At 33.1% G+C, this 25,632-nt stretch overlaps 1 protein-coding gene across 3 annotated transcripts; it reads left to right on the top strand.

Annotated features, from left to right (window-relative positions):
* The first annotated feature begins 380 nt into the window (after positions 1-380).
* On the top strand, positions 381-21,611 carry LOC114338045 (beta-1,3-galactosyltransferase 5-like). Of its 3 annotated transcripts, none has more exons than XM_050661145.1 (2): positions 381-761; positions 21,174-21,611. In XM_050661145.1, exons 1-2 carry the CDS (start codon positions 757-759, stop codon positions 21,571-21,573), a joined length of 405 nt encoding a protein of 134 aa, XP_050517102.1. In that variant the 5' UTR covers positions 381-756; the 3' UTR covers positions 21,574-21,611. The 3 variants fall into 3 exon arrangements, with proteins under 3 accessions (XP_050517102.1, XP_050517101.1, XP_028144431.2); XM_050661144.1 differs by having other exon boundaries at positions 386-761; positions 20,561-21,611; XM_028288630.2 differs by having other exon boundaries at positions 388-564; positions 20,561-21,611.
* The last annotated feature ends 4,021 nt before the right edge of the window (positions 21,612-25,632 follow it).

The raw sequence follows: 25,632 nt of genomic DNA, 5'->3' as shown, positions 1-25,632 counted from the left end.
GTTAAACATGACACAAGGTCTCAATATGCACACCATTAAAAGGTGACCAGACACAGGACGCATACTCAAGACGGAGACGAACAAGGGAGCAATAAAGACTTTTTAAGGCAGTAATCCCAGTAAAATCCTGTGTGCTTCTTTTAATAAAGCCAAGCATCTGAAATGGCTTGTTGACTCCATTTTAAGTGATCGGAAAGTTGTAGAGTTGTATCTAAAGTGACACCTAGATCCTTGATAAAAGGACATTATCAAGGCACAATTTATAAAAGGTACATTGTAAGTATTTTTATTGTCCATTGTATTCGTAAAAAGCTGTTAAAAAGATATCATTTTAATTTTATTGACTAATAAAATGTGATTTGAAGTTGTTTAATAGTTATTTATGTACAAAAGTAAAAAAAAGTAAGTGTTTATTGCGCGAGATGTGAAATGGTTTTGACGAATCTGTTATGCCGAATGGAAAAAAACTGGCCACGGTCAACCAGATACCACAGGATAGTGATATTTTTCAGTGTTTCCTGAGTAGTATAATATTCTGAAATTTAGATCCCTTCACTTCTTAAGGTACAGTAAAACCCATTTATCTGCAACCGCGAAGAGAAGACACGACAGACGTTCGTTAATGCGCTGCAAGTGACCTTGATTGTCTACTCGCAACATAGGGGGTCCCGTGGACACTTTTAGTTCGCCGCGATTTGATGGTGGTATTATAGGTTTTTGGGTCGCTGAATACAACGGAAGTGGTCTGGAAGCCAAATGTGGTGCGTTTAATTTTTATTAACAAATTATGGTAAAATTAGGTATTTTTCAGGAATTATTAGAAGTCCTGTAAATATATTGATGGTGTTAAGGTTTTCCCTGGTGTATTGATATTGTGACGATGTGTGCTTTTGCCCTGGGGGTGACTTTCATCCCCTCTTGTGGGTGTAAAAATATGTGTCCAAAATAAGTCCGGAAATGGATAAACTGACTAATTTTAAGTAAATTTTGTTCTATAGAGCTTTTCCGCCAAGTCAACACTTTTCGAGATGTTCACTTTTCAACAAAATAACCACATTTTTAGACGGTTTTTCGCAAATAACTCAAAAAGTAAGTATTTTGCCGAAAAAAATGTTCTTAGCAAAAATCTAGCCTGTAAAAAAGTAAAAAAAATGGTGTACGCGTGAGGTCTGTGGACCTCGTAGAACCAGAGTTATAGCCAATGAAAAATAGGTTCATATTCGCCAAATTTCAAATAGAATATTTCGACGTGAAATATCCAAAAAATTAAGCACTTTTTGGGAAAACCTATTACAACTTTTTTAAAGTGCTTTAAAAAAGCTTTATTTCTGTTTTTATAAAAAGTCTCTAGCATTAAATTTAAGCAAGTTACGCTCAAAATAAAGTTGGTCCCTTTTGTTTTGGAAAAAAAAATTGGGAAGACCACCCCTAATTAGCAACTTAAATGAAATTAGTCGTTACCGCTCCACAAATTATTTTACTTATGTTGTGTTTATATGATCTGTAAGTTTCATCGATTCAAAGTGCTTATTTTTGAAAAAATTTGGTTTCAAAGTGAAATTTTCAAAAATTTAAATTTTGAAAAATATGCTTTTTTTTTCAAAATATGTTAAAAATTGTTAGAGATACCAAAAATATCAATAACCAAAAAAAGTCAGCATTGCTTGTCTGAATATCCTGTATTCCTTTGTTTTTCTATAAGACAAAAATTGATTAAGATTTGGTGTGTCTAAATTTGCATAAATTCGTGATCAGTGACTAGTTCAACCCCTTTTAACTACAGCCCTTTCTAAAATAAGGACTTTGAGCCGATGAAACTTACAGATCATATAAACAATACATACACGAGTCAAGAAACTTGTGAAGTCGTAACGATTAAGTTCATTTGTGATACTAATTAAGAGGTGATATTCCCGATTTTTTTACCAATAAAAAAGGGACTAACTTTATTTTGAGCGCAACTTGTTTACTTTTAATGCTAATTTTTTTTATAAAACAAAATTGGAGCTTTTTTAAATACTTTAAATAAGTTGTCATGAGTTTTCCCCGAAATGTGCTTCGTTTTTGGTTATTTCACGTTAAAGTATTCCATTTGGCATTTGACGAATATGAACCTATTTTTCATTAGCTATAACTCCGCTTCTACTAGGTATAGAGACGTTATATATACAACATTTTATTAAATTTTTTACAGGCTATATTTTTGCTAATAATCTTTTTTTCGACAAAGTAATTACTTTTTGAGTTATTTGCGAAATACTGTCTAAAAGCGTGGTTATTTTGTTGAAAAAATGAACATATTCACTGGCAAATAACTCAAAAAATATTGACTTAATGAAAAAACTCTATAGAACAAAAGTTACTTACAATTAGTCAGTTTATCCATTTCCATACTTACTTTGGTCGTATATTTTTTCACCCCAAAAAGGGGGTGAAAGTCACCCCCAGGGCAAAAGCACACATCGGCACAATATCACTTTTTTTCTTTGACATGTAAGCTATGTGTATGCCAAATTTCATGTCAATCCAAGCGGTTCTTTAAAATTTAGAGGTTTTGCAATATTTTACCGTTAAAGAACATACTTACTACTTGGATTGACATGAAATTTGGCATACGCTTAGCTAACATATCAGTCAAAACAAGTAATATTGTGCCGATGTCTGCTTTTACCCTGGAGGTGAGTTTCACCCCTTTTCGGGGGTGAAAAAAGAAACCTTTAAAATAAGTCCGGAAGTGGATAAACTGACTAATTCTAAGCAACTGTATACAACTTTTGTTGTATACAGTTTTTTCACAAGTCAATACTTTTCGAGTCATTTGGTTTTTTTGTTGAAAAATTAACATATTCACTCGCAAATAACTCGAAAAGTATTGACTTAGTGAAAAAACTGTATAGAACAAATGTTGCTTAGAATTAATCAGTTTATCCAATTCCAGACTTATTTTAATGGTTTCTTCTTTCACCCCCGAAACGAGGTGAAAGTCACCCCCAGGGTAAAAGAACACATCGGCACAATATCACTTGTTTTATCTGACATGTTAGCTACGTTCATGCCAAATTTCATGTCATTCCAAGGGAATTTTTAAAATTTAGAGCAAGAACCGTGATTAAATGTGCTATAAACCGTTTTTTTTTGCAATAATTTATTAATAACAAAGTCGGAACGTGGTTTAAGCTATCACGACTAATAGTGACAATCGATTTATCGTATAAAAATACTATGAAAAAGACTACAAACTTGCTGTAGATAACTCATTTCGAGCTTTTCAGTTATACTCAGTTAAATCTGTTCAGTTATACGTTCTTACTGGAGCGGCTGTTGCGCTCATCGCTGAACAGTGGTAGCTGAGCGGTGATTGCGGTGTACTGCTTGTGTGGTTTGTTAAAGGGAGCCGTTTTGACTAAAGCGTCTACAGCCATTGTACCGCTAGCGTCGATTTTTGGCCACTGGGCTGAGAGGTGACACAGTCGCAGACGTTGAGCGGTTATAGTGGCGTGTCTACGTGATTTTGAAAGTTTTTTATTTGAGGGATTTTTATCAGTTTGTAAAGTGTTTCGGAGTTATTTATTTGAGAGAATCTTAGGGTCATTCCATTTCAAATCACTCAATTTTGGAGCAAAAAAAATTTTGGACCTCCGATTTGTCTGAAAATTGGTATATAGCTTCTGCGGGACGTAAAAATAAGATATTTAAGGTCAAAAAATCTTCTTCTTCTTTTTTTCTCAAAAAATGTTATTTTATGCGATTTTACAGTGATTTGGTGTTTATTTATACAAATTTGCATCTTCTATAGTAAAGTATCAACGGAAAACATAATATTTTAATAGAAGGGACTCAAAAATGTCATTATATGGCATTATAACAAGTTACTTTGATTCAAAACAAGCTTTTGATCAAATTTTATATTGTAGAAAACGTTAAAATACCGTTTTTTACATTTTTCTCCATTCCCAAAATACATCATAATCGATTTGGCTGAAAATTTGCCCACAGATAGACAAAACATAGGACTTTAAGTGGTGAGAAGGATTTGAATTATATTACAATACCATAAAAGTTACATGCAAGATTATAGTAAAAAATATAGGCGTCTACTGTAAGTACAATTAACTCGAAAATATCGACCTCACGACAAAAATTGTTAAAAATAAATTGTAATAATTGTAAATACGATTTATTTGGAATAATTTCAGTTCCTACCATTTTTGTCGAAAAGTTAAAAATGGCGGAGATATTGAGCAAAACAAGTTCTCCTTTAAAATCAAGATGGCAGCTAACGTAACGGAGGAATTCATTCGTGATTTTAAATTTAGGCTACTATTGACTCCCCTAAAGATCAGAAAAATAAAATTTTGGGCAGCTCGGCATTCAAGGTCAAATGCTATCCCGACTGGACTAATATATACTTTTGAGTCTGATATTACTGCATGTAACTTTTTTGGTATTGTAATATAATTCAAATCCTTCTAACCACTTAAATTCCTATCTTTTGGCTATCTGTGGGCAGATTTTCAGCCAAATTGATGATGATGTATTTTGGGAATGGAGGAAAATGTAAAAAACGGTATTTTAACGTTTTTTACACTATAAAATTTGATCAAAAACTTGTTTTGATTCAAAATAACTTGTTATAATGCCATATAATGACATTTTTGAGTCCTTTCTAGTAAAATATTATGTTTTTCATTGATACTTTACGACAGAAAATGCAAATTTGTTTAAATAAACACCAAATCACTGTAAAATCGCATAAAATAAAATGTTGAGAAAAAAAGAAGAAGATTTTTTGACCTTAAATATCTTATTTTTACGTCCCGCAGAAGCTATATACCAATTTTCAGACAAATCGGAGATCCAAAATTTTTTGCCTGAGTGATTTGACATGGAATGTACCCTTAGCAGTTTGTAAAGTGTTTTGGAGTTTTTTATTTGAGAGATTTTTAACAGTTTGTGAAATGAAGCTTGTTTTTATAAGTACCTATGTCTCATTTACACCATCTTTTAATAAATGGTTATTTATCAAAATTTTGACCCTTTTTCTCGTCTTGTTTTAAATATTGGATGTTTTTCTAATCTTGGAGCACTTAAGATTTCTACCATGTCTTCGTCCCCTATTTCTTCTGCTAGCATTTTAACAAGTATTTGAAGAAAATTTGTTTTCTTTTAACAATATTATTATTTTTAATAATTAATCAATAACTTGTTTATAAATTCTACTAAATTTTTTTTTGGTCCGGGCAGATATTATTTTAGGTTATTTGGATCATTCGAAACAAAAAATCTCTTTACCTAAATTAAAATATACCTTTTATAAAGGAATTTTTCATTAAATTTATTTCAAATTATGAGTATTAATAATGAGTGTTGCCGCCTTTGTCACTTAGGACTTCTGGGAGTCGGTTCTGCAGTCCATTCATGATACTTTGGATATCCGATTGGGGGATATTGTGCCAATTCCCTACCGCAGCCGTCTTCAACTCTCCGAAGAATGCTATCAGACGATTTCGGGAGATAGGTTAATACACCCGCAGGCCAGGTCAAACATAGGCGTAACCAGGGGGGTTTTTAGGGGTTATAACCCCCCCCCGTTTGGATGTACTTTCAGCTCTATATGCACTCAAAAAAATTTAGTTCGTAATATTGATTAACAGTGATTATTGAATAGTATTTCGTTGTAACAACAATTTATTTTTTTGTTTCATCGAACTTTTAGACATTTACGAATATATTTGGTTATTAATAATATCACATAATTGTGAAAATAACTAGAGTACATTAATCAATAAAACTCAATTTATTCAGCCAATAACTTAGTTTCGTATATTTAATAAATAATGTTAATTCTGGCAGCAACTCACTTTCTTGGTTTCGTAGATGACAAGCAATTACCTTGGTTTATCGTGACAACGTACGGATTTCATTAAAACAATGTACAAATGTTGTTAATATAGAGTAATATATGATTATTGTATAGATGTAAACTGATTGTTGTGACAACGAATGCATTAATCAATCTACTACTGCGTTTAATAACCACAATCAATGCGTTCATGGTGACAATAAACGTAGTTGTTGAGACAATAAATGTTTTGCTTGACCATTTGAAATGTAACGGCTTTTCCTTATCGTGATACCCCTAGCTTCTCTGTGTTACCATTGTTTAAAAAAGAATTATTGGTTAAACAATGCTGTTACCTCTGCCGAAGTGCCGAATAATAATTTCATTTCGTTTCCAAGTGTAGTCCGTAGTAAAAGGAAGTTTTCGTGTGTCTATTATCGTGAAATTTCGGTCGAATTCTTTTTAAATTTTTTTCGAATCCTGAGAAAACTAATTAGTATTTTTGAAAATTTAAACACAGAATAAAATATTACAATATTATCGAGGGTCTTAAGTCCCTGAGAACTTCTATAATCATTATTTTAATAAGCCACAGGGGTGAAAAAGAGAAAATTTAGTATGATTTTAATTACAAATATACCATTAAAAAGAAACCTTTTGTTTATTCTAAGGGACTTTCAGCGCACTTTAATAATGTAATCTTTTATTATGCGTTTAAATTTTTCAAAAATACTTATTAGTTTTCTCAGGACGTCAAAAAAATGAATGCGCTTAAAAAGAATTCGATCGAAATTTTGCACCTGCTCTTTCAAAAAAGGATTAAAGTGTTATACATCTTTGGAATCACTGGGTGCGTTCGGACGACCACAGCGGCTGGACAGCTGAGCCAGCAGTAGCTGTCAGACGTCACCGCTGGAAGTCAGCCGCTGAGAGATTTACTAAGCTTTCCCTATCACGGCTGGATACAACCACTCAGCCGATTTCTGCTGACAGTCAGCCGCTATGGTCGTCCGAACGCACCCACTATTTCAAAAGCTTTTAAATGAGCTGTCACATGATGTACTTTCCCATTTAAAAAAATCAAAGTTATGCCTGTCACCTGAAGAGGGATCGTGTAAAGTTCGAAACATTGACGATATAATATACTTTGATTATTTTAAAATTCGACCTGTCCGAGCGTTTTGCTTATGTGTTAAAAATAAATAAGTTAAGGGGGGGTGTAACACTTATTCCAGCGCACTGTATAAGTGAAATCATAATATGATTTCTCTTATGAGAAATCACACAGTGTAAAGTCCATTAGGTTTAGGACAAAAAAGGGGGATTTAAAAAATTATTATTAATCAATATCATACATTGGGCTAATGCATTCAGTAATTATAAATATAAAATACGTTCATAGTAGGAATGAACGAAACTGATTGTAAGAATGAATAGAATTGCTTGTAAGAATAAACGGAAATAATTGTAGAAATAAACGAAATACGTTAAGAGAAATAACACTGTTATTGACACAACGAATAGTCTTCGTCGGTCAATTAACGACGTTGTTGTTTCAATGAATAGTGTTCGTTGACTCAATGGACAGAGTTCGTAATATCAATAAAGTGTTATTATGGTATACATAATGAATGTACATCCATTCAATAAATGTAATAAATACATTGGCTTAACTAACGAAAATAATGACTTGATGAACATTGCTTTGTTGTTCCAATAAAACCAAGAATTCGACTAATTTTAAGTATTGCGTTTATTGTCTGAATTAACATGTTTATTAGTCCAGGGCGGATCTGTTTTGAGATGGACGTTGAGAGGTGACTCAAATTTTTTTGGAGAAATTGCTTGAAAATAGCTCAAATAATAATATTTAAGTTATCCTCCCACTCAAAATGGTGCGGAACATTGTTTAAATAATCAAAATGTCAAAATATGAAAGGAAAAATTCGATTTTTTTATTGGTTTTTTGATTATAACTTTAAAACTGTTCATTTCTGAGAAAAGTTGTACTGACATAAAAGTTGCGTAATTAAATTTCCTACAATATAGAATTGGTTCAAAATTTCAAAAATAGTCACCCTTGTTGCAAAATAGCAATAATTGCGAAAGAAAAACATACAAAAACAAGTATTCGCATTTTACGTTTTTCTACCATTTATGCTACACTTAGGACCTTCATATTTTACCCAGAAAAACTTTATGATATAGTAAAACAGCACTTTAAGTTTCATTAAGGTCGGTTTAATAGATTTTACAAAATAAATTTTGCAATCCAGCTTTCGCAAAAAAAATTAATTTCTTTTAAATGTTGCAGGACTGAAAATAAAGCAGATAGCAAGTTGAATTTGTTTTTTGCTTATATAAGTGAACTGTACCTTTCCTTTGCAATTTGCAAAATTAAAATCGATTAATTACCACGGCGTCAGGAAATTTTTTAAATAAACATTAATTTTTGGTGCTACGCGCAGGGCAGCGGTGTAGAATTCACACAAGTTGATTTCCACCAAAATTTCTTCCAATCTTAATCTAATATATTATTTTCTTACTCTATATTTTGTTGTATTTTAATATTTTAATTCCACAAAAATCAAACTAATTTTATTATTGTTTGTGAAGTATTGTTTAAACAATTGCATATGTTTAAAAATAATAAACTTTTATTCTCTAAATTAAAATATATCAACAAAGAAAGTTTTTGCTAAAATAGTGTTATTTCAAAGGATAGAGTATGTGTTTTTTATTTTGCAATAAACAAATTTATTTATTTATATCGAAATATAATAAAAATTAAAATGTGTCAATCATTATCAAAGGTCATTGGAATGCCCAATCAGAGCAAACTATCCGCTGTCCTGCGCGTAGCACCAATAATTAATGTTTATTTAAAAAAATTCCTGACGCCGTGGTAGTTAATCGATTTTAGTTTTGCAAATTGCAAATGAAAGGTACAGTACACTTCTATAAGCAAAAAAAATTTCAACTTGCTATCTGGTTTATTTTCGGTCCTGTAAAATTTTGAAAAAATGGTTTTTTTTTTGCGAAAGCTGGATTGCAAAATTTATTTTGCAAAATCTATTTAACCAATCTTAATTAAATTTACAGTATTATTTTACTGTATCATAAAGTTTCTGTGAATGAAATATGAAGGTCCTAAGTGTAGTATAAATGGTTGAAAAACGTAAAATGCAAATACTTGTTTTTGTATGGTTTTTTCGCAATAATTGCTATTTTGCAACAAGGGTGACTATTTTTTAAATATTAACTAATTCTATATTGTTGGAAATTTAATTATGCAACTTTTATGTCAGTACAAGTTTTCTCGGAAATGAATACTTTTAAAGTTATAATCAAAAAACGAAGAAAAAAATCGAAATTTTCCTTCTATTTTTGACATTTTGATTATTTAAACAATGTTCCGGACCTTTTTGAGAGGGAGGATAACTCAAATATTATTAGTATACAGCCAGCTACGGGGACTTTCCCATTGATTTTGTTTCAAATATTATTATTTGAGTTATTTTCAAGCAATTTCTGCAAAAAAATTTGAGTCACCTCTCAACGTCCAAATGTACTAATATTTTTACAGATGCGCCCTGGTCTATATTGATATTACGTACCTTTTTCGTTGAGTGTGTTTAACACCATTACTACTTCATACCCCCCAGAGACTACAAAGTAGTTCTAACCCCCCTTAGGATCATCCTAGTTACACCTCTGAGGTCAAGGCCGATATCAATATACTACAATATAAAACAACTGCTTGATTGTTAGCAACGTGTTGAGAAATCGCTTTTGCACCTCTCCTGAAGCTCGTTCGCGTTTTTTGAGCTAAGAAATGTTAGTATAAGTGAACGTACCATTAGAAAAAGTCTGGTAGAAAGAAATTTGAGGGCTTTCCGTCCAGTTCGAGCCCCATAATTGTTCCCACAACACCGTAGAGCAGGGGTGGTCAAATACTTTTAAGCGCGGGCCAAAATGAAATTTTCCAAATCTCTCCCGGGCCGGAGACCTATACCCAGTATGTACGCTGCGCACAAGCTAATGTTTTTGGTGGAGGTTTTCTCCGTCCAAGAAAGTTTTTTGACATAAATACTATAAGTATCATTTTAAAGCATTTGGACAAATACATTTGACTGTTAATAAATAATAGTAATAATCAATTGTCTTACTTGTGTGTACTTACATGCGAACAATTTGTTCTCAGAAAAATTACGAAATTTTTAATATGGTCCATCATATTAAGCCATAACAGGGATCCAGATAAAAAATGAAATTCAGAAATTCAAGAGCAGCCTTTTTGAAGATGAGGAAATTTCTGAGCAACCAAAGATTCAATATGCAAATCTGATATCGGATGGTAAAATATTAGGTCAAGTCAACCATCCTAGTCGAAATTCAAAGGTGTCAACTGATCTAGTATGGTCATGTAGAAAAAATGGACGACGACACGATGCCAAAACTAATTTTAAAATAAACGCCAAGGAAAGAAGAAAGAGAGGAAAGCCGAAACGCCTGGCTGGGTGGTATTCAGAAGATAATGTCGGAAAGGAACGTTCACCCTGGCGAATGCAACGACGGACGAAGCTGGAAACTGGGAACAGGATGGCGGAGAACCCTATAAAAGACCGGGATGATAATAAAAAAATGTTATGTCCACTCTATTCTTCTTTATTGGATTGTTAATGCTGACTTAGTGAGAAAGCTGGAAGCTTTTGAGATGTGGCTTTTTAGAAGAATTTTGAAAATGCCAAACAAAATGGTGTTGCACAGAATCGAAAAGGAACAGAGAACTTTGACCACCATTAAAGGGAGAAGGACAACAAGGAGAAAGGGCAAATACTAAACTAATAAATGATAAGTACGTTGTTGTAAGTTGTTGCAGCAGCTGACTATAAAGGGTAAAATCGAAGGAAAAGGGTGCTGGTAGACGACAAATACCCTGGGTTAAACACACAGACGCTTTTAAGAAAAGTAGAAGATAGAGGTTCATTATTTATATGAACACTACAAACACTAATACTGTTAAACAAAACATGCGATTTAAACAAAATCGCATAAAAGAGATTAAGAGCGTAGGCGCAAAATTTCGGACCAATGCTTTTTAAATGCCTTCCTTTTCTTCGAATCGTGAGAAAACTAATAAATATTTTTGAAAAATTTAAACGCAGAATGAAAGATTACATTATGGCCAAGGGCCAAAAGTCCCTTAGAATAAACAAAAAGTTTCTTTGGAATGAGATATTTGAAACTAAAAATCACACTAATTTTTTTTCTTTTTTGTTCACCCCTGCGACTTACTAAAATAAGCATTGTAGAAGTTTTCAGGGACTTTCGGCCCTTGGCAGTATAATTTTCTCAGGATTCGAAAAAAAATTAATGCATTTAAAAAGCATTGCGCCTTTGCTCTTAAAAAAAGCTTGCGGGATTTTTCAACGGGCCGGATAAAGTAAGTAAAAGGGCCGGATGCGGCCCACGGGCCGCCTTTTGCCCACCCCTGCCGTAGAGCTAGACTTTGTCTTTAGAGCCAAACCAAACGGACCACGCTGCAGCGCTGCGCCGTGGATCCACAAAAGTATTGTTCAAGCAATCTATATAGTGTAATGGGTAAGATTATTGTAGCTTTGGGTTGTTCTTCTTTAATATTAGGCCGGCAGCTGGTGTTTTCTGGTAATTAAATATGTAGTTAAAAATATTTATTTATACTTAGGTAAATACCGTTAAAGCAGGACATAATATTGTGTTAAAATTAATTTTATTAATTTTTTAATAACATTTAACCTTACCGCATGCTTGCATTAATAACTGATATAGAATAGCTTTTATAATTAATCTTGTTATTGTTAGAATTACTGATACTAAAAGAACTTTATAAAAACACAGTTAGATCTAAAATTACTTTAGGTATACAGTTCAAAACTTTTAAAATTCAGCACAAAATGCAAGCATGTCCCCGCTCTTTTTTTATTAAAAATACAAAATCTAAAAATATTTTTTTAACCGAGTCTTTTCATTAGTACACTTATGCTTGGAAAATGAATTGCACAACACAACAATTAAAATACTGATACACTTAACTCATTTTCTCCTTCTTCCGTATTTTCTTCGTCACTATCATCGCCCAATTCAATAATAAATTTATTTCCACCATTAATGTGGAAGTGCCCAATCTTCTTATAATATTCTTCTACTTTGATCACTTTGGCAATTCTTTTCTGCCAGTCTACTTTGGTCATATTGGCTACTTCTTTTTTAATTATCTCACTTACCTTTTTGTCAAATTTAGGAAATGTATTTGAATGCCTTATACTTGGTTTTAATTGTCCCCAAATTAACTCAATAGGATTGAAAACACAAAAGTAGGGGGGAAGTCTCAATATAGTGTGTCCATGCTTTTCGGCATCTCCAAGGCAGATGAAAACCTTCTGCTTATATTTGAACGAAGGATCCTGAGAGGCATATTCGGTGGCATCTGTGAAAATGGTATTTGGAGGAGGAGGTACAACTACGAGGTATACCACAGATATAAACATATATTTGGTGGAAAAGACGTAGTATCTCTTATAAGAATAGGACGACTAAGATATGCAGGACATCTAGCAAGATCACAGCATAACAACCCTCCTAGAAGAATCCTTATGTCACAACCTGTGGGAAGTAGAAATAGGGGTAGGCCAAAACTTAGATGGAAAGATGGTGTAGATGAGGATGGGAGAAAAATAGGCGTAGCAAACTGGCAACGGTTGGCAATGGATAGGACTGACTGGCGTAATAGACTTGGGAAGGTCGAGGCTCTTTCATAGGGCTGTAGCACCATTGATGATGATGATGCTTTCCGGCAATACTCTCTAGAGCGTATAATTTTCTAAATTGCTTCGTGTGTAGAACTTCAATAAGTTGTTTTTTTGTGTAAAAATCTTCGAAATACAAATAATTTTCCATTAAAAAATTTTGCAGGTCAGCTTTGAAGATGTATTTGGTATTTTAGTGAGCTGTCGGGAATGATAGGAACCGTTGTCAAGCGCTATTACGCTGTTTTTCTCCAAGTTTGGGATCAGCGAGTTTTCAAACCAATCTTCAAAAATATCAGCTTCCATATTCTTGTGGTAGTCAACGTTACAATCTTCCATTTTCTTCCCACATAATTTTAAAGCATTCGGAACCCATCCCTCACTTCCTCCGCAATGTACAATAATTAGCCGCGAGCTTTTATTTGCAGGCATTTCTGGTATGCACATGCTTGAACCATCTGTCCATCCTTTCTTAACTGTATCGTGGGTATCATACCAAGTTTCATCTAAATAATAAATTCTCCTATTTTCTTGCCTATATTTAGTAATTTCTTCTAGGTACATATTACGTCTGTTGACTATTCTTTGGCTTTCCATAATTGCTTGACGTTTATTTATTTTTTTTTTAACTTAAAGCCCATTTTTTTATCCAATTTTGAAGAGTTTTCTCACAGCAGTTCATATTTCGACCGGTTGTTTCCAATTTCTTTCTTATTATTTCTATTGTAGGTATTTCATTGCTTTTGTAGCAGTCGTATATTGTTGTTTTGAATAGTTTTACGAGTGAAGGATTTAAAGGTCTTGAAAATTTGTAGTCACATCGTTTCTTGCGATGATAGGGTTCGTTTTTAACTATTTTATATACATTAGAAAGTGGAATTTCTGTTAAATCAGAGGTGGCTTGTGCCAATAGTGTTTCATCGAAGCCGAATTTTGTACGTAGATTTTTGTATACATTCAAACATACTTGCTCTGTTTCTGCATTTAAATGCATTCGAATCTTCTTTACGAGCTCTTTTTTTTAGTAATTACATTCACACTAGCACTGGCAATTTTTACAATATCAGCGTTATCGTACGCAATACTTACATTATCCCACGGGCGCCACATCACTATTCACATTAATTAAATTACAATAATTAACACTTGACACTCTCCAAACGAAATACTAAACCAATATTCAAAATAATTACAGCAACAAAACACTCGTATCACTTAACACACGTACACTCCAGTACTAACACACTGCTAGCTACCGAACTAAAACTAAGATTTTGCACGAAACTTGTGAATAGATATGCGGGAGGTCTGACCGTAAAAACACAGATGCTTCAAAGGGCCGCTTCTTAAACGTTTGACCTAATATCTATATTTGAAGAATATCATATTTCACCGGCTTAATGCTATTCCACAGTATTTTTTACTTGGACAATAGTTCCCAATGATTTACCGTGGGTTCTTATGTAGAGTGGCCGTCACTCATAAGAACCCACGGTAAAATACTTTTGTGGATCCACAGAGTGGCTGGCCACAATCGCCCGCCTGTTATGGGCGTTATATGAGAATCAGAGCCTATTTTACTTCAAATCTGGACCGAGGCACTACACAATTTTTCGGCCCTAAATATGATTTAATAATAATAATAAATTTTAAATGCCTTAATTTTTTAGTAGAAGTATAGATGCATCAAAAATTTGAATTTTTATTAACATTAACAAAAATTTATATCTTAACAATTAAACATTGTTTAAATACAGTGTATCGCATTTAAGATGAAGTCAGCTCCATATTTCCGCTAACAAGCCATACAGGTTGAAGATTCACATTTTTGAAGATACTCAACTGAAATTTAAATTTTAATCACGGCCTACTGCGAATCCACAAACATGGTAAATTTTCTATATTTTTCTTTGCGTTAGAGATATAGTAAAAAGTTATTTTAAAAAGTACTTCCAAATTTTATTTTAACTCCACACACCAAACAGCATTACAAAATTCACACTTTTACTTTTTTCAGTATTTGTAGTGAGGACCCTAAAATTCATCTCAGCTGTCCCGAGATGCCAATTTTAAGTAGTAGGTTCCTGACTACAATTAATTTAGTATCTAGGATTAGAATAATATTTGAAACAACTTTTTCAAATGACTTTTTCCAATACCTCAAACGTGAAGCAAAATATTGAATATTTACCCAGTTTGTAGAGTCACAGTAGGCTGCGTTTAAAATTTAAATTTAAGCTGAGTATCTTAAAGAAGGTGAACATTCAACCTGTATGATTGTGCAAAACTTCAAATCTGTATTAATTTTGATAGCCAAAATGTAGGGCTGTCTTCGTCTTAAATTCGACACATGGTATATTTATGTCATTTCCTTTTGTAAATAATTTGGTTGTTAAACCATTACAGGATAGACCATTCTTGGACAAAAATTTAATGGTTGCTATTATTCGTTGAAGAACATTTCTCTAATGTTCCTTTTTTTCTAAATAACTTTTTCCATTAATGTTATTATTTGTCCTGCTGCACTACTTCTCTTGACTAACGTACCAATTGATGAAATATGTTCAGAATATCGCTCACGCTGAACATTATCATGCTCGAAAATTAGAAGAACATTAATTTTCGTGGAAATCCGAAAATCCAGACATCCAAAGTGAAAGTTATCCTCCAACACTAAATTGTTCTATATGGTCCACATAATGTTAAAAAAAAAGTCACACCATTTTGAGCGTCTGGTTTGAGGTGGGGGGGAGAGGGGGGAGAAATCGGTAAATTCGTAGTTTTTTAGGTTTTTCGTCAATATTTCTAAAAGTATGCGGTTTAGCATGAACAACATTCTATACAAAATTGTTCTACATTAAATGTGAAATAAAATAGGTCCTATAAATAATATTCCTTCTAAAATGAACGGTTCCAAAGTTACGGATAACATACGGATACATAGTATAATTGGTCCAAAAAAGGCCTAACCCAGACATCCAAAGTAAAAGTTTTCCTCGCAACACCAAATTGTTCTATATGGTCCACATATTGTTCAGTAAAAAGTTACACCATTTTGAGCGTCCGGTTTGGGGGTGAGATGGGGGAAAAGTCGGTAAATTAGTAGTTTTTTTACGTTTTTCGTCAATATTTCTAAAACTATGCTTTAGGGTAAACAATGTTGTATACACAGATGTTCTACATAAAATTTAAAGTTAACAAAAAATGTTCAATACATAATTACTATAAAATCAACGGTTTCGGAGTTACGGAGGGTGAAAACTGGAGGTTTTTGAAACTTTTTATACTACTTGGGCAATTGATGATGATTTTGGATGGGGAAGTTGACGTTTTTCAAGGGCTTATCACTAACATACCATCGGCCATTGAAATAGCAAATTTTATTTAGAAAACACAATCCTGTTAAAGAAAATTTCTTTAATCAGTAATAATATAACTTGCCCAAAAAATATAAAAAGTATCGAAAACCTCCAATTTTCCCCTCCGTAACTCTGGAACCGTTGATTTTATAATAATTATGTATTGGACCTTTTTTGTTTTAAATTCTATGTAAAACATTTTTGTATAGAACATTGTTTACGCTAAAGCATAGTTTTAGAAATATTGACGAAAAACCTAAAAATGCTACTAATTTACCAACTTTTCCCCCATCTTCCCCCAAACCTGACGCTCAAAATGGTGTAACTTTTTACTGAACAATATGTGGACCATGTAGAACAATTTGGTGTTGGAGGAAAACTTTTACTTTGGATGTCTAGAGTTAGGCCTTTTTTGGACCAATTATACTATACTACCTCCGTAACTTTGGAACCGTTCATTTTAGAAGAATGATGCGTAGGACCTTTTTTATTTCAAATATAGTGTAGAACATTTTTGTATAGATAGTTGTTCATGCTAAACCGCATAGTTTTAGAAATATTGACGAAAATCGTTAAAAACAACGAATTTACCGATTTCTCGCACCCAAACCCGACGCTCAAAATGGTGTGACTTTTTTCTGAACATTGGGTTTGGGTCTAGTTTTAGCATACTAATTTATGACTGTACAGTAACCACTCGCAAAGAATTTTTTCCGCTTAGCTTTTTTATAAAAAATCACAAATATCTGGTTTTATTCTTATTAAGTTGTGTAACACATTCACTAATTTTATCAATATATTGATTCACTATATATGATATATTGATATCATCAATAAGTGAAGTCGCTGGAAAATCAACAGTGGAGTCATCAGCTATAATTTACTGCTCGTAAAATGAAAGAATTTTGAAAATTTATTTTGTTATTACAATAAAAAAGAAATTTTTTGGTGTCCTTTCCGGGCCCCATTAAAATGCGGGCCCGAGGCAGGTGCCTCACGGGCCTAGTGGTAAAATAGGCCATGATGAGAATATGCTGACTGTGGCTGAATGGAAGAACATACTGTTCTTAGATTAGGGCAGAATAGCCCTGAGAAGTCAAGATAGACGTTAACGTCAAATGAAAGTTTTGCTTAATGCACTATAACCGAAACAGTGGCTTACCGAGGAGGATCAATAATGATTTGGGGAAGTATCTCTTACAAAGCTCGTACGGATCTTGTTGTGTTCAATGTAGTCTAAACGTCAGAGGGGCCACCGTGTCCTTTTCAATTCTGATGGACAAACTCAACGGTTTCTTATAGATTTTTGGCTGCTAATTACAAATTTCGAGGGTGGATTTAGATCCGAGTGGTCAAAAAATTGTTATAAACAATTTAATTCTTTATAAGGCTCTAGCTCATAAACTAAAAGAGATAAAAAAATGTTTCAAATAAAATTTGTTTCTTAATAAAAAAAAACAAAGAAAAAACGTTTACTAAACTTAAATCGCATAATTAAAACTTAAGATATTGTAAAATTAGTGCACAATGCAAATTGTAAATTGCAAAATAAGTATTTTTCGAAGCTTTATCGATCGTAACTCGGCTTTTGCGTATTTGCACAAAAGGTATCGTTTTAGAGCTTAATTAATAGGCTTTTAAACAAAATTTATTAAATTACTTTATCTTCATTTGTTATAAACTTATACCCGTTTGAAGTTATAATTTTCTTAAAAAAATTGTACATTAATTTGTTTATAAGGGTTTCAAGCAAATTTGAGCTATAAACATTTATACTTTAATTAACAATAATGATAGAAGAACTCAAAAGGAACAATTTGAGCTTACGAAAATGTTCGTAAGTTTATTTTTGTCCAAGATATCGATATTTTAATGGCGCGCTATGAGGCGCAAGATCGGCTCACAGTCAAGTAAGTATGTATTCTTCGACGCTTTATCGATCGTAACTTGGCTTCTACGCATGCAAATGAGCCAATATGTGATATCCATATAAAAATGGATCGAGTTCTTTTGCAGCATCATCATTGCATATAAAACGAGCATTTATGATGTGGCGGCATACACACAGTTGACGGGCCTTGATGATGATGCAAAAGAACTAGATTCACTTTATATGGATATCATTTAGATAATTAGACTCTGAAGCCTCAAAAAGTTTTAGTTTTACTGCCTACAAGAATAGACTTAGTACCACCATGTAACTGTTTAAATTTCTCTAAGAACTTATGCAGACGTAAAAAAGCTGAGATTCTCTGTATATCTCTATGCAGATGCATGAAAAGAAATGTTTGTAAAAATAGTATTAATAAATAATATCAACTAACTTTTTAGTTATACTTCTTAAATATTAGTTTTTAATGTTTTTTTTCTCATTTAGTACAAAAAATTGAAGACAAAGTATATAGAATGAAAAGTGATACGAGGTACAGTATGATGATTTAATTATAAGAACTATATGATAAAATTTTATGAGTTTATTAGGATCTTCAAAAATGAAAAATGAAGGTAACGTATGTATGTATACATAGAAATTATAATTAGCATCGAGAAGTTAGCGCGTGAAACTTTACGCAGTGAGCTGATCTTGCGCATCATAGCGCGCCATTTAAATATCGATATATTGGCCAAAAATAAACTTACGAACATTTTCTCAAGCTCAAATTGTTCCTTTGAAGTTCTTCTATTATTATTGTTAATTAAAGTATAAATGTTTTTAGCTCAAATTTGCTTGAAACCCTTATAAACAAATTAATGTACATGTTTTTAAGAAAATTATAACTTCAAACGGGCATAACTTTAAAACAAATGAAGATAAAGTAATCTAACAGACTTTTTTTGAAAGCTTATGAACTAATATTTAAAACGAGACCTTCTAAGGTTCATTTACATGCGTAGAAGCCGAGTTACGATCGATAAAGCTTCGAAAAATACTTATTTTGCAATTTGCAATTTGCATTGCGCACTAATTTTACAATATCTTGAGTTCTAATTGTTGGATTTAAGTTTAGTAAACGATTTTTTCTTCGTTTTTTATTAAGTAACAAATTTTATTTAAAACTTTTTTTATCTCTTTTAGTCTATGAGCCAGAGCTTTATAAACAATTTATAAACAATTAAATTGTTTATAACAAATTTTTGACCACTCGGATCAAAATCCACCCTCGAAATTCGTAATCAGCAGCCAAAAATCCATAAGAAACCGTTGAGTTTGTCAATCAGAATTGAAAAGGACACGGTGGCCTCTATTTGGCGCCTAGACTAATAGATATGTGAGAAAAGTTCTCCAAGACCATGTCATGCCTTTTGCATCGTTCATTGGTGAAACCTTTAGATTAATGCACGCCAATACACGTTCCCATACCAGAAGATTCACCCGTAAGTACCTTAAAGGAGTCGAGATTTAAATCTTACCATGCCCAGCACCCAATCCCGATCTTATCACAATTGAACACACTTGGGACAACCTCAAAAAATGGATAAGAGCAAGAGCACCAGCCCCTACATCTTTCGGAAAGCTCAATACGGGTACGGAAGAGGAGTGGCATAATATGCAACATTGGATATCCAGAATATCGTGAATGGAAAGCCGAACCGACTCCAAGAATTCGTAAGGGCAAGTATGGTGGTATTGAAGTATGGTGGTACGGGGAGTTGTTACCCCCGATGATGGGTTGACTAGTTGAAACACTAATTACCGAAATAAATTTATTTAGAACCCTATGTTCGACAGTAACTAGTTGGTGTCGGGATGGATAATGTCTGTACTCTAACCACGTCGGTTTCTGAATAATAAATAAACCCTTTATTTACTTACTACGTATCTATAAATAAATCCCAATTGTTTGTTATGATTTCATACTTGAATGTGACTATGAAAATACTAATAGTAACATGATTGCTGACTCCGTTGTTTTCAAAACGAGTGGCCTACATTGCAGAAACAATGTCACCTATTTACGTAATGTAAACAGTACATGTAAATAATATTTGTTTGAGACTTTTAAAAATTAAATCGATATGGATTACTATTATTTTTTGGATGCTACTATATTATAAATCCTGTACAACAGAGGCGGAAACATTCATTATTAATACTCATAGTTTTGTTAAATTAGACTAGGCATCCTTTGATAAACGACTTTTTTTAATACTCTTATTGTTTTATTTCCATTAAAGGTGGTTTTCACCGTATCTTTCATAAAGTGTGCTCCAAGATTGATAGTTTCTGCAAATTGAAAGAAATACAAGTTGAGCGGATAATTTTGCCGGTGAGTTTGTATAAACTATTATAGGGTTTTGCTTAAAGTAACTCGTAGACATTCCAAACGTAACAATCATTCATCATCATCAACCCGTACGGGTCCACTGCTGGGCATATGTCTCCCTCAGCTCTTTCCATATGTCTCTGTTTTGTACGGCTAGCATCCAGTTGCCGATAACATGCTTCAGATCGTCGGTCCATCTAGTTGGTGGGTGTCCTCTGCTCCGTGGTGCTTCTTCTCGGGGCCACGAGAATGAATTAATCACATCAACGAGAAACAATAATTACATCTCTCTTTTTTATGTTTTAGGTTGACAACCAATTATGCTTAGCAATAGATCAAAGTTAATATTAATAGGAGTAAGCATATTGGAAATGACAATTATTTTTATAATATTTGAAGGCTCAAAACTGAAAGACAACATTTGTTGTAACTCATCCAAACCAGTGACTTTTCTAGGTTCAGTTGATGATTACTACCGTCTCTTGAACATCAGCTTTAAGTTTTCTGTAATGAATCAAGTGTGCCATGAAAATACTCCACTGTTAGCGCTTATACTAGTATTTTCTGCAACTTCCAATGTCAAAAAAAGGCATACAATAAGAAGTACATGGGGGCAGGTGGAAAAAAATAAAAAATTGTTATTTATGTTAGGAGATCCGGGTTCTCCAAAACAGCAGAAAGATTTAGAAGTAGAAAGTTTGTTATTTGGTGATATCGTACAAGGTAATTTTAGAGACACTTACAAGAACCTAACTTACAAGCATGTAATGGTTCTTAAATACTTTGTTTACCATTGTCCGCAAGCAAAATTTTTAATAAAAACCGATGATGACGTCTTCATCAACTGGCCAAGTATGGAAAATTTCCTCACTTATGATTTGAGTCCTTCCAGTGATAGACCAACCATATACTGTTTTAGGAAAACTGGCAGTCCTGTAGAAAGAAGCAATTCCAAATGGGTGGTAACATATAGTGAGTATCCAGAAGCAGTCTATCCACCGTACTGTATTGGTTGCTTTATTATTTATACACCAGAAGTGATATTTAGTCTATATAAAGAAGCACAAAGATCAAATTCCTTTTTATGGGTAGACGATGCGTTCATAACTGGCATTCTCTTCAAAAAACTCAATTATAGTCACACAGATATCGAATTTTTGATGTTATCGGACGAGAATTTCTATGCTATTCTTAGAAAATCCACCAACGTTGAAATTAAACCTTTCTTATTTAGATTACTCCATTATGAAACAGAGATGAAAATTGTTTGGGAATATATTTCTAATCAAGTACCTCCAAGGAGTATTTACAAATTTTAATGGTAATAAAATATTTAAAAAAAAAACTCAAAAGTTGGTTTTATTATACTTTATACTTCTTCTTCCTCAGCTTTTCACTTTCCAGGGGACGCTATTCCTTACTCTACTCTTTTTCGCCATTCATTTGTGTCCATCGTGTCTTATTTACCTAACCTTTCTCTCAATTCCTCTACCACACAGTCCTTCCAGCTTTTCCAATAGAATTATGGAAGTTGGACAAATGCCAGACGAATGGAGAAGCAGTATACTAATACCTGTCTACAAAAACAAGGGAGATATAAAACTGCTTAGCCACACCATGAAAATATGGGAAAGAGTAATTGATAGACGGATACGTGAAGACACCGAAATATCCGAGAATCAATTTGGCTTTATGCAGGGCAGATCAACAACAGATGCAATTTTCATTATAAGGCAGTTGATGGAAAAATACAGGAGTAAAGAAACAAACTCTCATATCGTATTCATTGATCTTGAGAAAGCATATGATAGAGTTCCTCGAGAGATTCTGTGGTGGGCACCAGGGCCGTGCGGTGCTATGATGCGGTGAGGCAGCCGCATCAGGCGGCATCACAAGAGGGGCGGCATAACCAGTAAAATCAAAATACAAATAATTGAGCAATTCAATAATTAAAAATATATAGGTATAGGACTAAGTGTCAGCCGAAAATATTTAACCGGTGAAGGTACAGAACTTATTTTGACAAATTTGGAAAAATTAGTTCTTGATTTAAAACGGCTCAGAGGACAAAGCTATGATAACGGGGTTAATATGAAAGGAATAAGAAAGGGTGTGCAAAACAGAATATTTGAAAAATATCCGAGGGCGTTTTACGTGCCCTGTGCATGCCACCTTAGTCATAAATGATGCAGCGTCTTCTTCTACAGAAACAACAACCTTTTTTGTATTATACAAGAACTGTACACTTTTTTCTGGTTTTACAAAGCGTTGGGAAGTTCTGAAAAAACATGTTGCACAACTAACACTAAAACCGTTGAGTACTACTAGATGGTTAAGTTGAATAGATGCATTGAAACCTCTAAGATTTCAATTTTGTGAAATATATAATGCCTTATTCGAAATATTAGAAGACGTCAACAATGATTCAGAAACTAAAGTCAAAGCACTAGGATTAGTAAAAAATATTAAAAATTATAAATTTATATGCCGTGCAGTTCTTTGGCATGATATTTTATTTGATTTAATTCAGTCTCGAAAACGTTGCAACATGTAACTATAAATTTGTCAGATTGTGTAAAAATGTCGTCAGAAACTATGGAAAAAATGAAAATTTACTGACAATTTGGCTATGACCAAAAGAAAATTACTGATAATGAAATTGCAGAACATCTTGTAAATATAAGTTCCGAATTTCCTGCTGAAAATGAATATTGAGGAAAGAGAAAAATGCGTCAATTTGATCTGTGGATCAGCTCTCAACAGAGGAAGATCAATTATTTAAAGTAAATTTTTTCATCTATATTTTAGACATTGCCTTTAATTCTTTGATTGATCGATTTTCGCTTTTAGAAACTCATAATAAAAATTTTAAATTTTTATATAATATTTTTAAATTGAGGGAAATATAAGAAAAGGGAAAGATGATAAAATACTAGAAAATCTTCATTCAATACTTTTCATAGAAAAAGAATCGGATATAGAGGCAAATGATTTTCTAGAAGAATTATTGCATGCTTTATCCCAAAAATGATACCATCAGTGGCGTGTGGTGACTTTTTCTAAAGGGGAAGCGATTCAATGAGGATATAGAAATATTTTCTTAAGGGTGAGGGTCGAGCCACTTCCCACCTGATAACAATCTGATGCGCTATAGGGGCTCTCTATCAGCAAAGTGCTTATGTGAGACGTCCTGGGTACAAGGAGTCACATACTAAATCCTACCCCGATCTATGCGTGAGGCACTCTATTGCCGCTATTTCTAGTGACTATAGCGACCTATCATTGATCTGTATTGCTTGCTCGGGCCTTAAGTCCTCGCTCCGGGCTTCGTTTCCTAAAGAAGAGATCTATTTAAATGTTTTTTTTAATTCCGAGGCATTTTCCACAACACACAACTTTCAACAATATGACACTTATTTATACTTGAGTTCTATTCTCCTATCAACTTCTGATAATTGTTGAATTCGGTCTTTTTCAATGGACTTGTAAAGTCTGTCTTCGCTTGTTGAATTTCTTGTAAAACTTTTAATGCATTTTAATACTGAAAAACTTCGTTCAACTGATGCACTTGTGACTGGGATAGTTTGTAGTAATTCACACAATTTGAACACTTCACACAGGGACTTTTTTAAACCAGTAGTTATAAGAAATACCCAGATTTCTGAGTATATATTTATCACTAATGTGATTTGTTTCATAAACAACACTTAACTTATAATGCAAAGCTGGCATGTCAAAATATTTTCATTATTTAATCGTAGTGAAATAAATTCCTCTGTGGGAAATTTTGATAAATTATAATTAGAAATATTAAATAAGAATATATTATATAATTTTACAAATTTTAATTCGTTAAAATTTTGAAAGCGAAAATTCATTTTTTGTAGAATGTTATCAAAAGGTCTCTCTGTTGTCGACATTATCAATCTTCTTTCTTTTATCCCAACTATTTTTAAACTGCTCTCGTTTTTTAATTATCGTATTAATAAAGTCATCAATTTGTCTTATACAAAATGCAATGTCAATTGACTTCATCTGTAAAATGTCAAATAAAAGATCAGTAAAAGGAAAAATCTCTGCAAAAAATTTAAATCGAAATATTCTTTAAGCGAATGTATGTACCTAAGCACCCCTTAGAAGCAGTAACAGTCAGAGCATCCCACTCTTGGAAGGCGATCGAACGATCGCTTCTGCAGGGTATCAAAATTCGCGCGACTAGGGGGTGACGTCATTGAACCCTGACCAATTTTTATACGGGACAACTGCATGACAAGCGGCGATTTTGAGATGCGCTTCTGTCAGGGGTGGACCGAATAGTTGAATTGTGTGCATAGTGCATATTGAGTTCCTTCCTATGCGATTAATTTTTAATATTTTTCAATGCCTATTGCCTGGGTAATAATATGTAGATTACTGAGATTGGGGAAAATTTTTGATAATTAAATATTAGTTAATAATATATTTTGTTATATCGAAGTATATAATAGGGAAGCGGTGCTTCCCCGCTTCCATGGACCGCACGCCTCTGGATACCATACTCCATGAAACCTTTAGAGCTTTTGAACTATTTGTGCCAAAATAACCTAATTTCTTTATACCTAAATATAGTTGTATCACTAAGGGCCGGTATTATCTGTCCCGATTAAACCCCGGTTAGAGGAATTTTGTCATGCGAGGTGCAGAAAGTACTGGCCCTAAGAATTTTATTAACACTCTCTGTCTCGGTAACTTGGGCAAAGAAGTTTTTCAAAACTAAAAATGATTAAAAACTATTTACGAAGCTATTTAAGACAAACAAAACTAAAAAAAATTAGCACTTATTTCAATAGAGTCCTCACTAGCTGCTACTTTAGACTACACCAATCTGATTGACGAGTTTGCCAAAATTAAAATCAAAAGGATAAAATTGTAATTTTCATAAATGTTATTTAATGTTAATACATATTTCATTTAATTTTAAGTATGTTTTGGTTTTAAAATAAAAGTTTTCATTCATTTTGTGTATTTTCATTTAATAAAAATAAATACTAGTATTAAGTTTCAATAATATTTAGGGGACGGCATTTCGAAGACTTGCATCATATTGAAAAGATGTATTGGCTCTGGTGGGCACTCAATAAGAAAGGAGTCCCTGGTGAATATGTAAAGATTGTGAGGGATATGTATGAGGGAGTAAAGACTAGTGTTAGGACAGGTGTGGGAGAGACTGATAAATTTCATGTGAAAGTAGGATTGCACCAAGGCTCGGTGCTTAGTCCGTATTTATTCTCATTAGTTTTGGACCAGATAACAGCGAAACTACAGGGTAACATTCCATGGTGCTTAATGTATGCTGATGATGTCGTGTTAGTAGGAAATAGTGAAAGAGAATTAGGACA

This window comes from Diabrotica virgifera, chromosome 9, assembly GCF_917563875.1.
Source record: "Diabrotica virgifera virgifera chromosome 9, PGI_DIABVI_V3a".
Classification (NCBI taxonomy): Eukaryota; Metazoa; Arthropoda; class Insecta; order Coleoptera; family Chrysomelidae; genus Diabrotica; species Diabrotica virgifera.
Note: the sequence above shows the minus strand (reverse complement) of the source record. Positions and strands in the feature narration are given on the sequence as shown.